The 13,192-nt window shown below is 38.3% G+C and overlaps 1 protein-coding gene across 3 annotated transcripts in view; it reads right to left on the bottom strand.

Annotated features, from left to right (window-relative positions):
* Positions 1-13,192, bottom strand: part of CFAP47 (cilia and flagella associated protein 47) — a 321,340-nt gene that overhangs the window by 122,080 nt on the left and 186,068 nt on the right. For all 3 annotated transcript variants that reach the window (XM_049871901.1, XM_049871902.1, XM_049871903.1), the window contains exons 43-44: positions 12,563-12,789; positions 9,229-9,394 (exon numbers count right to left, since the gene is read on the bottom strand). In XM_049871901.1, the coding sequence (XP_049727858.1) occupies positions 9,229-9,394; positions 12,563-12,789 (393 nt within the window). The remainder of the gene's footprint in view (positions 1-9,228; positions 9,395-12,562; positions 12,790-13,192) is intronic.

The following is a 13,192-nucleotide window of genomic DNA, read 5'->3' as shown; positions in this document are numbered from 1 at the left end:
ATTTTTTTTAATATTTTTTATTTTCCTAACTGCTTCTAGAAATAGAAAAGATTATTCTTTGCCAGGTGGTCACATGTACAGATTCTCATTGCCCTTTCACTTTGCAGTGATCACTTAGATCTACATATGGTGGTAACTTAATTCAAAGCCCTTAGGTCAATTTCCTGTATCAAACGATCATTCATCTGTTAGATGTAGGGGGATATTTTCTTGCATTCAATAATCTAGAGAAAAAATTGGGTCCTAGACAATCTGTTCTTGTTAATGAGTAAACTCTCACTCTACCAGTAACATGCACAACTCCCTTCAAGTTTTCCCATCTCTGCCACCACCACCAGATCTATATGAGAGATTCTATACACTATTGATAGAATGATGTTCCTGGACATTTCTTCCTATAGTTAGTCAATTTAAGTCCAGAGGGTTTATTTTCTTAGGATAAGTACAGACAATAAAGAGTTAATAGAGTGCAAGGGTGACAAGAGAAACAGGATCTTGGCCACCTTGGAAATAATTTCCTATACATTCATTCATTTGAAAAATATTTGTGAACACTTACTATGTGCCAGGCTGTATGCAATGGGGAGACAGCTCTCTGGTTTTCTGGTTGACACAGACAGCACATTTCTACATATAGGGCAAATAACTGTTTCCTTTTTTTTTTTTTTTAAACCTAAGTGATGTTTTATTTGGGCATGTGCCAACATAAACTACTACTTGTGGTTTTCAATCTAGACACTTCAGTTCAGTAATCAGTGGGAATTCCTCCTAGGGTTCATGTAAATGGCTGGCTGTTATATTTCATTTCCATTGCTGTTAACTTTGAATTTCTGTGTGTCTTCATGAACCATTTAATGAAAAATTAAGAAAGGACTTATCAAGAAGCCCAAGCTTGCCAGCATTTTAACTAGGAAGTTGTATTTTTTTTTGAAATAAAATTGTTTAAGAAGACAAAGTTTCCAAAAGAAAAGAACTGAAGTAAGATTTCATTTTCTAATTAACCCCTCCACAGGGAAGGGAAGCCAGGAAATGCTGACAGGAAATTAACTTTTTGTTTTGCATTTTCAATTCTGAACATCATAAAGTTTTTCTAATTGTCTTGTATTAAAAATAAAATCTGTTCTGAACAGAGCTGATTTTTAAGTTCTTGCAGATTGATTTACTAAGAGTCTAATTAGTTTGAATGAGTTGTTGGGAAGCCAATGAACAGCATGTTCTCCAGGACTTAAACTAGGGGAAAAGGCTGATACAATTTCTGATTAAATGCCTTTCTAAATATAATATTGCAGCGCATATGTTTGCTACTGAACACCTAATAGAAAGACTAAGAAACTTTCTAAAAGCTTAAAATATTTTTTTTTTTATTGCAGGCTCTGTATCCATAGATATAAAACAATAAAGGGCAGGATGATCCATTTACGGAACTGTAAATATCTTAAGTACATAAAGAAGAATGAAGTCCTGATGCATGCCACAGCATGGATGAATCTTGAACACATCAACCTGAAGGAAATAAGTTAGTCACAAAAGGACAAATATTGTATGATTATATGAAATAAGCAAATACACAGAAACCAAAAAATTATTAGTGGTTACAATGGGTGGAAGGGAGGGGAAAAGGGATTTTTTGCTTAGGGGACATTGAGTTTACGTTCATGGTGGTAAAATAATTTGGAAAAGGATAGTGAGAATGGCTTTACAACTTAAAGCACGTAAACAATGCCACTGAATTATACATTAGGAATTATTGAATTGATGTATGTTTTGTTGTATATATTTCACCACAATAATAACTACGAAAGAATCGTCAGAATCACTAAATATGCTGGTAAAGATTCATATATTATTCTGCAACATTAATAGCAAAAAAATCATAATGCTAATCATAAGTCTAAATTATCTCTTGCTGACTGATCATCAGGGTTGTCGCCTGGAAATAAAGTGAAAGGCAAAACATGACATTTCCAGAAGTTTATACAGAAGAGAAAAATTCAGTGTACTGAACAGGTTCTTTGGGGCAAAGAAAAGAAATGGAGACAAACTACTTTAAAGTGGAAAGACATGGGAGTGAACATTTCTAGCAGCTCAATCATTTGCCAACCATAGACGTTGTTCGTACAGTGGCAAGCTCACAAAACACACCACCCAATCCTTTGACTCTGTTGAACTGAGGACAGGAATACTTGGCCCAAATGGACTAAGTCATGCACACAGAAATGAAACCAGGAAACTCAGTTACTGCCCTTGAACACACTCTCCAAATGTGATGCCATTCAATGATTCAAACTAGGATAAACCATTACAGGAAGCAATTAAACAAAAGTATCTAAAAAAAAAAAATTTTTTTTTTTTTTTTATCAGAGGTCAGGCCTTGAAATTCATAGAGGTGTTCCCTGGTTTAATCTATTTGAGTACCAGTTCTCCCATCAACCAAAGAAACTAATATCATTTCTTCTTCCTATTCATTACCAGATCCCCCTTTCCCTGATGGTAGATCCCAGTTGCGCTTCTGCCTGATACAAGATGGTTAGGTGCACCTAGGGAAAACCTCCATATCCCAGAGGTGATCACGAGGCACCTCCCAGGAAAGACAAGATTATTCTTCCCTTCCACCATACTGCCATCACAATCTCAGTCATATTTATTAAAACACTAAATACAAATATTTAAACATATTAAGGATTAAAGACAAAAACACTGTAACCTTCTATATTTAATGGTAAAAGAAAAAAATTGTGAAAGGTAGGCATGCCAAACAACCAAAGACATAATTCTGGAAAGAAGCTAACAGTGAAACTTCAATTATGTTTTAATTACACATATGTATAATAGTGCAGTGAAATGTGCCATTGGTTAATATTCATTGCATTCAAATGAGTACTATAATTGCCCACAGCCAAGTTTCAGAACAAAAGTCCATGTTTCAGATGCTAGTTTTCAACTGACTTTTATTTTTAAAAAGTGAAAAGGGGTTTTAAATGCTCTACTTACCAAAAAATAAAATGTTATAGCAATGATAGGCAAAACCAGCAGATTTTCTACAATTACCGAATTACTTTCCTGATTCCTAAGGTCCACTATAGTAAGGTTCCTTGGATTAAATTGAATACAGATTAAAATCCCTCCCAAATCTCCATGTGTGAAAATATAAAATGGATTTATAAAATAAAAATTGTAACTTCAATTTGCTTTTTTTTAGATAAAAATGAGAGTGAATGTTATGCCAAAACCTTCAAGTGTTAGAACAAAACTTGATCAAAGAGGAGAAGAATATCATATTTTTATGTGCAATCAGAAATTATGTGGGTGGACAAAAAAGAGCAGACTTACTGGCCTGACAGAGACTGGAGAAACCCTGAGAGTATGGCCCCTGGATACCCTTGTATCTCAGTAATGAAGTCACTCCTGAGGTTCACCCTTCAGCCAAAGATAAGACAAAACGAGACTAAATGGGCACACTAGCCCAGGGGCAAGGACTAGAAGGCAGAAGGGGACAGGTAAGCTGGTAATAGGGAACCTAAGGTTGAGAAGGGAGAGTGTTGAGATGTCATGGGGTTGTTAACCAACGTCAAAAAACAGTCTGTGTACTGTTTAGTTGGAAGCTAGTTTGTTCTGTAAACCTTCATCTAAAAAGTACAATAAAAAAAGAAATATGGGTGGAAATGATTGGTTTACAATATATGTGCCTGAAAGTTATGAACAGAAATGACAAATATATACATCTAACAAGTCCATCTAGTCACTAACAATTGATAGATCATTTCGACTTGACAACCAGAGATCGAGGCCTCTCTTTATGGAAGCAATATTGTTCTTGTTAGGTATCAACAAGTCAGTTTCGACTCACAGCAACCCTAGGTACAAGAGAACGAAACACCGCCCAGTCCTGCACCATCCTCACAATCGTTGCTGTGTTTGAACCCATTTTTGCAGTCACTGTGTCAGTCGATCTCATTCAGGGGCTTCCTCTTTTTCTCGGACCCTCTACTTTGCCAAGCATGATGTCCTTCTACAGGGAATAGTCCCTCCTGATAACATGTCCAAAATATATGAGATGAAGTCTCACCATCCTCACTTCTAAGGAACATGCTGCTTGTACTTCTTCTGGCAGTCTATGGTATACTCAATATTCTTTGCCAACACCATAATTCAAAGGCATCAATTCTTCTTTGGTCTTCCTTATTCATTGGCCAGCTTTCACGTGCATATGAGGGGACTGAAAATGCCATGGCTTGGGCCAGGCGCACCTTAGTCTTCAAGGTGACATCTTAGCTTTTCAATACTTTAAAGAGGTCTTTTGCAGCCAATTTGCTCAACACAATGCATGTTTTGATTTCTTGACTGCTGCTTCCGTGGGCCTTGATTGTGAATTCAAGTAAAATGAAATCCTTGACAACTTCAGTATTTTCTTTGTTTATTATGATGTTGCTTATTGGTCCAGATGTGAGGATTTTTGTTTTCTTTTTTTTTTTTAATTAACTTTTATTGAGCTTCAAGTGAACGTTTACAAATCAAGTCAAATTGTCACATATAAGTTTATATACACCTTGCTCCGTACTCCTACTTACTCTCCCCCTAACGAGGCAGCCCTTTCAGTCTCTCCTTTTGTGACAATTTTGCCAGCTTCCAACTCTCTCTATCCTCCCATCCCCCCTCCAGACAGGAGATGCCAACACAGTCTCCAAGTGTCCACCTGATACAAGTAGCTCACTCTTCATCAGCATCTCTCTCCTACTCACTGTCCAGTCCCTTTCATGTCTGATGAGTTGTCTTCGGGAATGGTTCCTGTCCTGGGCCAACAGAAGGTTTGGGGACCATGACCACCGGGATTCCTCTGGTCTCAGTCAGACCATTAAGTATGGTCTTTTTGTGATAATTTGGGGTCTGTATCCCACTGATCTCCTGCTCCCTCAGGGGTTCTCTGTTGTGCTCCCTGTCAGGGCAGTCATCGGTTGTGGCCGGGCACCAACTAGTTCTTCTGGTCTCAGGATGATGTAGGTCTCTGGTTCATGTGGCCCTTTCTGTCTCTTGGGCTCTTAGTTATCGTGTGACCTTGGTGTTCTTCATTCTCCTTTGATCCAGGTGGGTTGAGACCAATTGATGCATCTTAGATGGCCGCTTGTTAGCATTTAAGACCCCAGACGCCACAATTCAAAGTGGGATGCAGAATGTTTTCCTAATAGTATTCTGCCAATTGACTTAGAAGTCCCCTCAAACCATGGTCCCCAAACCCCCGCCCTTGCTCCACTGACCTTTGAAGCATTCAGTTTATCCCGGAAACTTCTTTGCTTTTGGTCCAGTCCAGTTGAGCTGACCTTCCGTGTATTGAGTATTGTCCTTCCCTTCACCTAAAGCAGTTCTTACCTACTAATTAATCAGTAAAAAACCCTCTCCCACCCTCCCTCCCTCCCCCCCTCGTAACCACAAAAGGATGTGTTCTTCTCAGTTTATACTATTTCTCAAGATCTTATAATAGTGGTCTCATACAATATTTGTCCTTTTGCCTCTGACTAATTTCGCTCAGCATAATGTCTTCCAGGTTCCTCCATGTTATGAAATGTTTCACAGATTCATCACTGTTCTTTATCGATGAGTAGTATTCCATTGTGCGAATATACCACAATTTATTTATCCATTCATCCGTTGATGGACACCTTGGTTGCTTCCAGCTTTTTGCTATTGTAAACAGAGCTGCAATAAACATGGGTGTGCATATATCTGTTTGTGTGAGGGCTCTTATTTCTCTAGGGTATATTCTGAGGAGTGGGATTTCTGGGTTGTATGGTAGTTCTATTTCTAACTGTTTAAGATAACGCCAGATAGAAGGATTTTTGTTTTCTTTATGTTGAAGTGTAATCCAAACTGAAGGCTATAGCTTTTATCTTCATCAGTAAGAGTTTCAAGTCTTTTTCACTTTCAGCAAACAAGGTTGTATCATCTGCATATTGCAGGTCGTTAATGAGTCTTCCACCAATTCTGATGCCCTGTTCTTCTTCACATACTCCAGCTTCTTGGATTATTTGCTCAGCATACAAATTGAATGAGTATGGTGAAACGATAGAACCCTCACATGTACCTTTCCTGACTTTAAACTACACAGCATCCCCTTGTTCTGTTCAAAAGACTGACTTTTGGTCTAGGCACAGGTTCCACACGACCATAGTTAAGTGTTTTAGAATTCCGATTCTTCACGTTATCCATAGTTCCTTATGATTCACACAGTCAAAAACCTTTGCATAGTCAATAAAACACAGGTAAACATCTTTCTCGTATTCTCTACTTTCAGCCAAGATCCATCTGACATCAGCAATGATACACCTGTTCCACATCCTCTTCTGAATCCAGCTTGCATTTCTGGTACTTCACTGCTGACGTGCTGCTGCAACTGCTTTTGAATTATCTTTAGCAAAATATTACTTGTGTGTAATAGTAATGATATCATTCAATAATTCCATGTTCTGTTCCACATTAATGAAGTCAAAATTTGAGTTCAATTATACTGTGGATAGTCACAATTCTCTATGTGATGGCCACTGTCAGTATACCTAACTGGCTAGTTATCCAGCAATGCAGTGTGCTAAACCACAAGAATGAATGAAAGAATGAACCACAGAACAATGGGAACCAATACTGAAAATGGCATTCAAATCATATGCCCCAAGGATGGCAAACATTAGTGACATTTCCCAAAACCAAGTTTCTCTGAAGGCAGGGACCTTTTCGGTTGTATTCACCATGTATCTTGGATGCCTAAACACTGCCTGCACACAGTAATCTCTCAATAAGTACTTGTTGAATGAAGCGTAGCATCATCCAGCATCTTTGGATAAGAGTCTGAAGTATAGAAATTCTGCCATTAGCTATTTTGAAGATACAGGAATTCTGCCATTAGCTATTTGATTCTAAATTGTTTAATCTTTCTGTGTTTCAATTTCCTCATCTATAAAATGTAGATGTTGGGATCGATCAGTGGCTTTCAAACTGTTTTCATCAGAGCCTCGGACTTATGAGAACCTGCTTCACAAACCACTGCTGGGGATGTACTGGTGGGGGGGTGGCAAACAGAGCAATGGAGCATCTTTTCCAGTTTTGACCAGAGAAGCTTTACATTTATCTGATTTATATATTGGATGTTTCGTATTTCACCCTGACATCAAAATCATCTATTGCACCCTACCAATATACAATGTGCATACACACACACATATACACACACACACTGGGCAAGATGATAGTCGAGGGCCTGTAAATGACTTCATAAACTCTATGACTTAGAATTTCTAATGTTTATGACTTCACACATAATTCCAGGTGAATGCATGGGAACAATCCTTTGAATTTCCAGTGAAACTATGGTATGCTGTCTTCAGCCAACTTACACAGGGAAAATGTTAAATTGCATAAACATTAATATTACTGAATATCTTTTACGGTTATTAAACTCCTCACAATTTTAGCCTTTAGATGGCTATCAATAAATAGAATTACAGGAGCATTTTAAATCCTTCTACAAAAAATAACAAAAAAATTCCATATGCTGCCTCTGAGGAAATCACACTGATTATAAAAGTTGTAGGAAAAATTAAATATAAAAGTTCTACTTCCAACATGACACCATTAGGAGTTCTGCAGATCTGTTATCCAGAAAAAGTGGTGAAAAAAAAGTTTTTTGTTTTTTTTTTAAATTGAGTCTCTGGAAATTGTCCTAGGGGCATGCAGCGAATGAAGAAACATTCATTCCAGAAAACCTACAAAACTTGGTAAGAACAGTGAAAGTCTGTGATATTTAGACCAAGACCCACTTTCTTCCTTCTCCCTCCCAGATCGGCAAGAGAGAAACTCTAATCCAGACAGGGGCAGCCAAGAACACAGGGCTTCCTATCCACCCAGCTTCCAGTCAAAGGCTGTCTTCTGGGGACAGGCAGGATGTCAGCATTCCTCTTCATGGCCCCAGCTAACTGTTTTTGAGGCTAAATTCTAGGCTAGTCCAGCCTAGTGGTGGGGGTTCCTTTCTGCTGCCCAGCTTCCACTCTGGCTTTAAAATACACAGGGATTTATCCAGTTATCTCAAAAAGATTAAAAAGCTATCTAAAAAAAATTGTTCACTTAAGATTTTAATAGGACATTGAAAGGGAATAAGGATCCAATAAACAAACAAAAAAGACAACTCAAGATAAAGGGTCTCAAACTGGCAGCTGGTGAGCCAAAATGCCCCATACTTGTTTGGATCAGGCTTTTCATTTTTTTCTTTTGAAATTGACTGTTGAGGCAGAGTAACTGTTCTCCACTTTTCCACAGGCTCCATCTAATTCTTACATCATTGTTACCTGCATGGGTGCTTAGCATTACAATCTGTGATCCCAGCTCTCCTGGGAATGTCAAGTGAACAGATTATCCCATAATTTATAATGTGCAGCCATTTTTTCAGACTTAGAAATATCATTTACACAGAACCATAGGAAAATAACAAGTACAAAAATTAACAAAACCAAATTGAGCAAAAACATAACTCAGAATTCATGACACTGGATTTCCTGTACGTTCTAGGAATAGCCCTAAGGGAAGAACTTATATTCCTCTTATTATCTAGGAGCTTGGAATGAAGTCAAAGAAAAGAGAAAATTAACTTTGAATATTTAAAATTATATAGTCACATTATTTACATCTTATCACTTGTACTTAATAATGTTAGCAATCAATATTCATGTTAAATCTGGCTTATTCATTCCTGATCACAATAGCATAATAAACGGGCACCAGGACAAAGCTAAGTGTTCAACTAATAAAGACCCTAGTTCAAATCAAAGATAAATTACTTATAAATGATACATTGCTCTCATATAATGTGCTCTTGTCATTAACCTCCCACCTATCCTTTGGAGGCAACATAAGCTTCAACTCCAGCACTACTTGTTGCCAAGTACACTCTTAAACCAACAGCTCACCTCTCTCAAAGTGCACGTATTGTCATTATCAGATTACTGCTCTTTAATACACACAGGCCTGCAAATTTCAGTCCAATAACTCAGCACTCAAATTCAGGACATAATTTAGATTATTGAGTTGTAATATGATGATGATTATTTATAATGCAAACCATTATTCAATAATTGGTATTCATGTAGCTGAACCATCACTTCAATTATATTATGAACAGGTTGTGAGCAGGGATAATTTCCCAGTGCTTGGAACTGTGCTAGATATTGTGGTCCACACATTACTGATTACCTTTTTTACTTGCAGGTTTAATTCTTTTAGATTTATCTTGACTTTCTGGAACCTGAGGGATGCAGATTTTCTGGGGGATAAGGAAATGTTGTGGAAGACTCGCTTCTGTCTCGTATACAACAGACTTAGGCTTCTTTAACTTTGAGATATTAAAGAGCTTGCAAGACTGCAAATAAACAGAGAGTAAAATTGGAATGTTGATTCTCTTAACATTTACTTCCAAAACACAAAAGATAGCATTATGCATTTAGATTCCATATATGTTTTATAATTGTCCAAATTGATGAAGGGGCTGGATTTGTTCATTTCTTTAGCCACATTATTATTTAATTGGAGAAAGGTAATACTAACAGGTTTCACAGAACCAATGGAGCCATTCTTTACTAAGGGATACACAATGTCCCCTGTGTCATTGCATTGCATACTGAAAAATTCTTGGCCACTGGAAGAAACCATTCCACTCGTGAACTGCGTTAAGAAAGTGCTTCCTTCCGTGAGTGAAGACCTGCCCTCCTTAACATCTACCCATCAGCTCTAGTTCTTACTAGCAGTACAGAGTGAGTCCCTTCTCTTTTGCTAATGACAATTCTGTGAATATATAAAAGCAGCTAAGTCCCACCCCTTGACAAATCTCTAAAAATCCTTTTATATACAGGTTTGATTTTGATATTTTTAGTTCCTTCAATCGTCACGCATATAATGTGAGTTACAACTCAACCCCGTGCAAACAGTCCCTTAGACACAGTCTAGTTCAATATTCTCTGGGATACTACACATAAAGCCAGCCCTCCAAGTATGAGTAAGTATGAGTAAAGCAGGTTAAAAATGCGTCTTGTTTGTTCAGGCAAGTGTTCCACTCAATTAAACAAGGACAAACCAAAAACCAAACCCATTGCCGTCAAGTTGATTCCAACTCATTTCTACCCAACAGGACAGAGTAGAACTCCCCCATAGGGTTTCCAAGGAGTGGCTGGTGGATTCAAACTGCCGACCTTTTAGTTAGCAACTGAACTTTTAACCACGGCTCCACCAGGGCTCCAAACAAGGACAGAGCACCTATTATGCACAAGACATGGAGTATAGACAAAAATATATGATTAAAGTTCTTTAGATTTCCAGAAATTCATAATCTAGTGGGAGAAACAGGTCAATATAAAACAAAATCTAATAAAAAATGAAATTTGATCAATGCAATAATAAACGCTGAAAGTGTACTGGGAATCCAGGGAGAGAGCCAGAGGCAGAGGGAGAAAGATATACACTACATATGTGCATACATCACAGAGAGTTCATCCATGAATAAAATCTACCTTCCTAAACCATTTTTCTTTTAAACAAAATCTCTCAGTAAACGGTAAGAATGAAGAAAATGATTTTCAAGAATAAAAAGAGAGAGAGAAATATGATAGGTGTGATGGATGGAATTGCATCCCCCAAAAATGTGTATATCAATTTGGCTGGGCCATGATTCCCAGTATTGTATCATTGTCCACCATTTTGACATCTGATGTGATTTTCCTATGCGTTGTAAATCCTGCCTCTATGATGTCAATGAGGGGGGGATGGGTGGCAGTTGTGTTGATGAGGCAGGACTCAATCTATGGATTAGATTGTGTCTTGAGCCAGTTTCTTTTGGGATACAAAAGAAAGAAGTGAGCAGAGAGACAGGGGGACCTCATACCACCAAGTGAGCAGTGCTGGGAGCAGAGCACAACCTTTGGACCTGGGGTCCCTGCATGGAGAAGCTCCTAGTCCAGGGGAAGATTGATGAGAAAGCCCACAGAGAAGGAAAGCCTTCCCCCAGAGCTGGCACCTTGAATTTGGACTTCTAGCCTACTTTACTGTGGGAAAATAAATTTCTCTTTGTTAAAGCCATCCACTTGTGCTACTTCTGTTATAGCAACACTAGGTAACTAAGACAATAGGCTTAAAGTCTGAAATGGCCACTCACTGAAAATTAGTATTATAAAAGTGTGCTGAGCGTTGAACATAAATAAGCCTTCCCACATTCACTGTCCTGGAGAAGTTTTGGTCTGAGCTGAGGAGAGCCCTCAGATCCTTGAGAGGCACAGCGTGGGATGGGCAGTGAAGAGGGCTTCAGAGCTTCGGGCCCTGATGTTTTTGAGCCTAGAGACCCTATAGGACAGAGACCCTATAGGACAGAGGAGAATTACCCTATAGGGTTTCCTAGGCTGTAATCTTGATGGTAGCTGATTGCCAGGTCTTTTCTCCCACAGAGTAGCTGGTGGGTTCAAACTGCTGATCTTTTGGTTAGCAGGGCATGATATATATCCATATACTATATAAAGCAGAACCTCAGTGATAGCAGTTCAGCATAGACTTGAAGTGATTGAGGGATGCAGCCCTGTAAAAGCACTAAGACCATGGGGAGCATGCCTGGACTGTCTGAAGAACAGCAAGAAGGCTACATGAGCAGGCTTACATTTTAGAAGAACAGTTCTACCTACTCTGTGGAGAATAGACCGTACCATATTTTGATTATGAGGTTATATAAAATAGAGTCTATAGTAATAATAGTAACAGGAACAATATTATACATATACAAAGCACTTATATCTATCAGAGAAACGCTGATGGTGTAGTAGTTAAAGAGCTACGGCTGCTAACCAAGAGGTCGGCATTTAGAGTCTACCAGGTGCTCCTTGGAAACTGTATGGGGCTGTTCTACTCTGTCCTATAGGGTGGCTATGAGTTGGAATCGACTTGGCAGGGATGAGTTTGGTTTTGGTTTTATATCTATCAGATAATACACTAAGAATTTGACATAATTCTCACTAAGTTTTTCTAAGACAGCCAACATCTCCATATTCCAAATGTATGAACTGAAGCTTGACGAGCTTTCAATAACCAGTCCACAGACAAACAGCTGGACAGTGTTTGAATCTGGGTTCTCAGCCTGGTAATCTGAACCCAGAGACGATCCTTTCTGGATCACATGGGCAACTTTTAAAACACCCACCCGTTTAAGAGATTCTTATTTAATTGTTCTGCAGTGGGGCCTCGTCACTGGTATTATTTTAAGTTCTCCCAGCAATTCTTATGTGCAGCTAGAACTGAAAACTGTGAATTTAATGGTTATACTGTAGTGCACACAATTACACAGCAGAATGATTTGTTTCAATTTTTTTATGTAATGAGGTAAAAGAAAAAAAGCTACTGATATGTCTTCTGGAGGAAAAAAAAGAAAATCCAGCATTCAGTGCAAACCTATCATTTTTCTATATAAACAAAATGTTACTGATTAAGTAATAACAGCTCTGTATATTTTTAACAAGAGAGTAACTTAAGTTCGTCATCTGTCTTCCATTCCCACCTCAACCATGGTGAGCCCCAGGATGGCGATGGCCACGCGGATACTGCTGCTCTCCAGAGTGCCTGTGATAAATCTTCGCTCGTACTCAAGATCGGATATCTGTTGCTGCGCTGCAAAAGCCAAAGCCTTTTCCTTGGCTTCATTCGTCAGTGGCAATTTAAGTTCCAAGTCCAGGACTTGCTGGAGATTGCAGTTCAAATACAGAACTGGATCTTCTTTATAAAACTCTGGAGAAAACAAAAATATGGTGAATGGGATGAACAGTTCTGCTCTCAATACTGTTACCCAGGATGGACTGGGGAGGTTTGAAATATAAAACTGTATTTATGACCTTTATTAAACAGAGTAAACATAAGTAACACATTTGTGGTAATTCTAATTCAGTGGTTCAAACAGAAACTAGAGGAAATACATTTTGCTAACATTCTCTATGAAAAGTTCTAGTCAAAGGGTTCTTTCATAGGCATATCATTGACATGCTCAAAAGTTTCAATTCCCATTGCGCTCCATTCGGAGGTTCGAAGTCGGGGGAGTAGAGATATAGGTAAAGATATCAAGACAAGGACAGGCAAGATCTGCCATTTTCTTTTACTAACAATCTTCTGCTTTAAAGCTTAATTCTTTAAGGGT

Source organism: Elephas maximus, chromosome X, assembly GCF_024166365.1.
Source record: "Elephas maximus indicus isolate mEleMax1 chromosome X, mEleMax1 primary haplotype, whole genome shotgun sequence".
Lineage (NCBI taxonomy): Eukaryota > Metazoa > Chordata > Mammalia > Proboscidea > Elephantidae > Elephas > Elephas maximus.
This window is presented reverse-complemented; position numbering and strand designations above follow the sequence as displayed.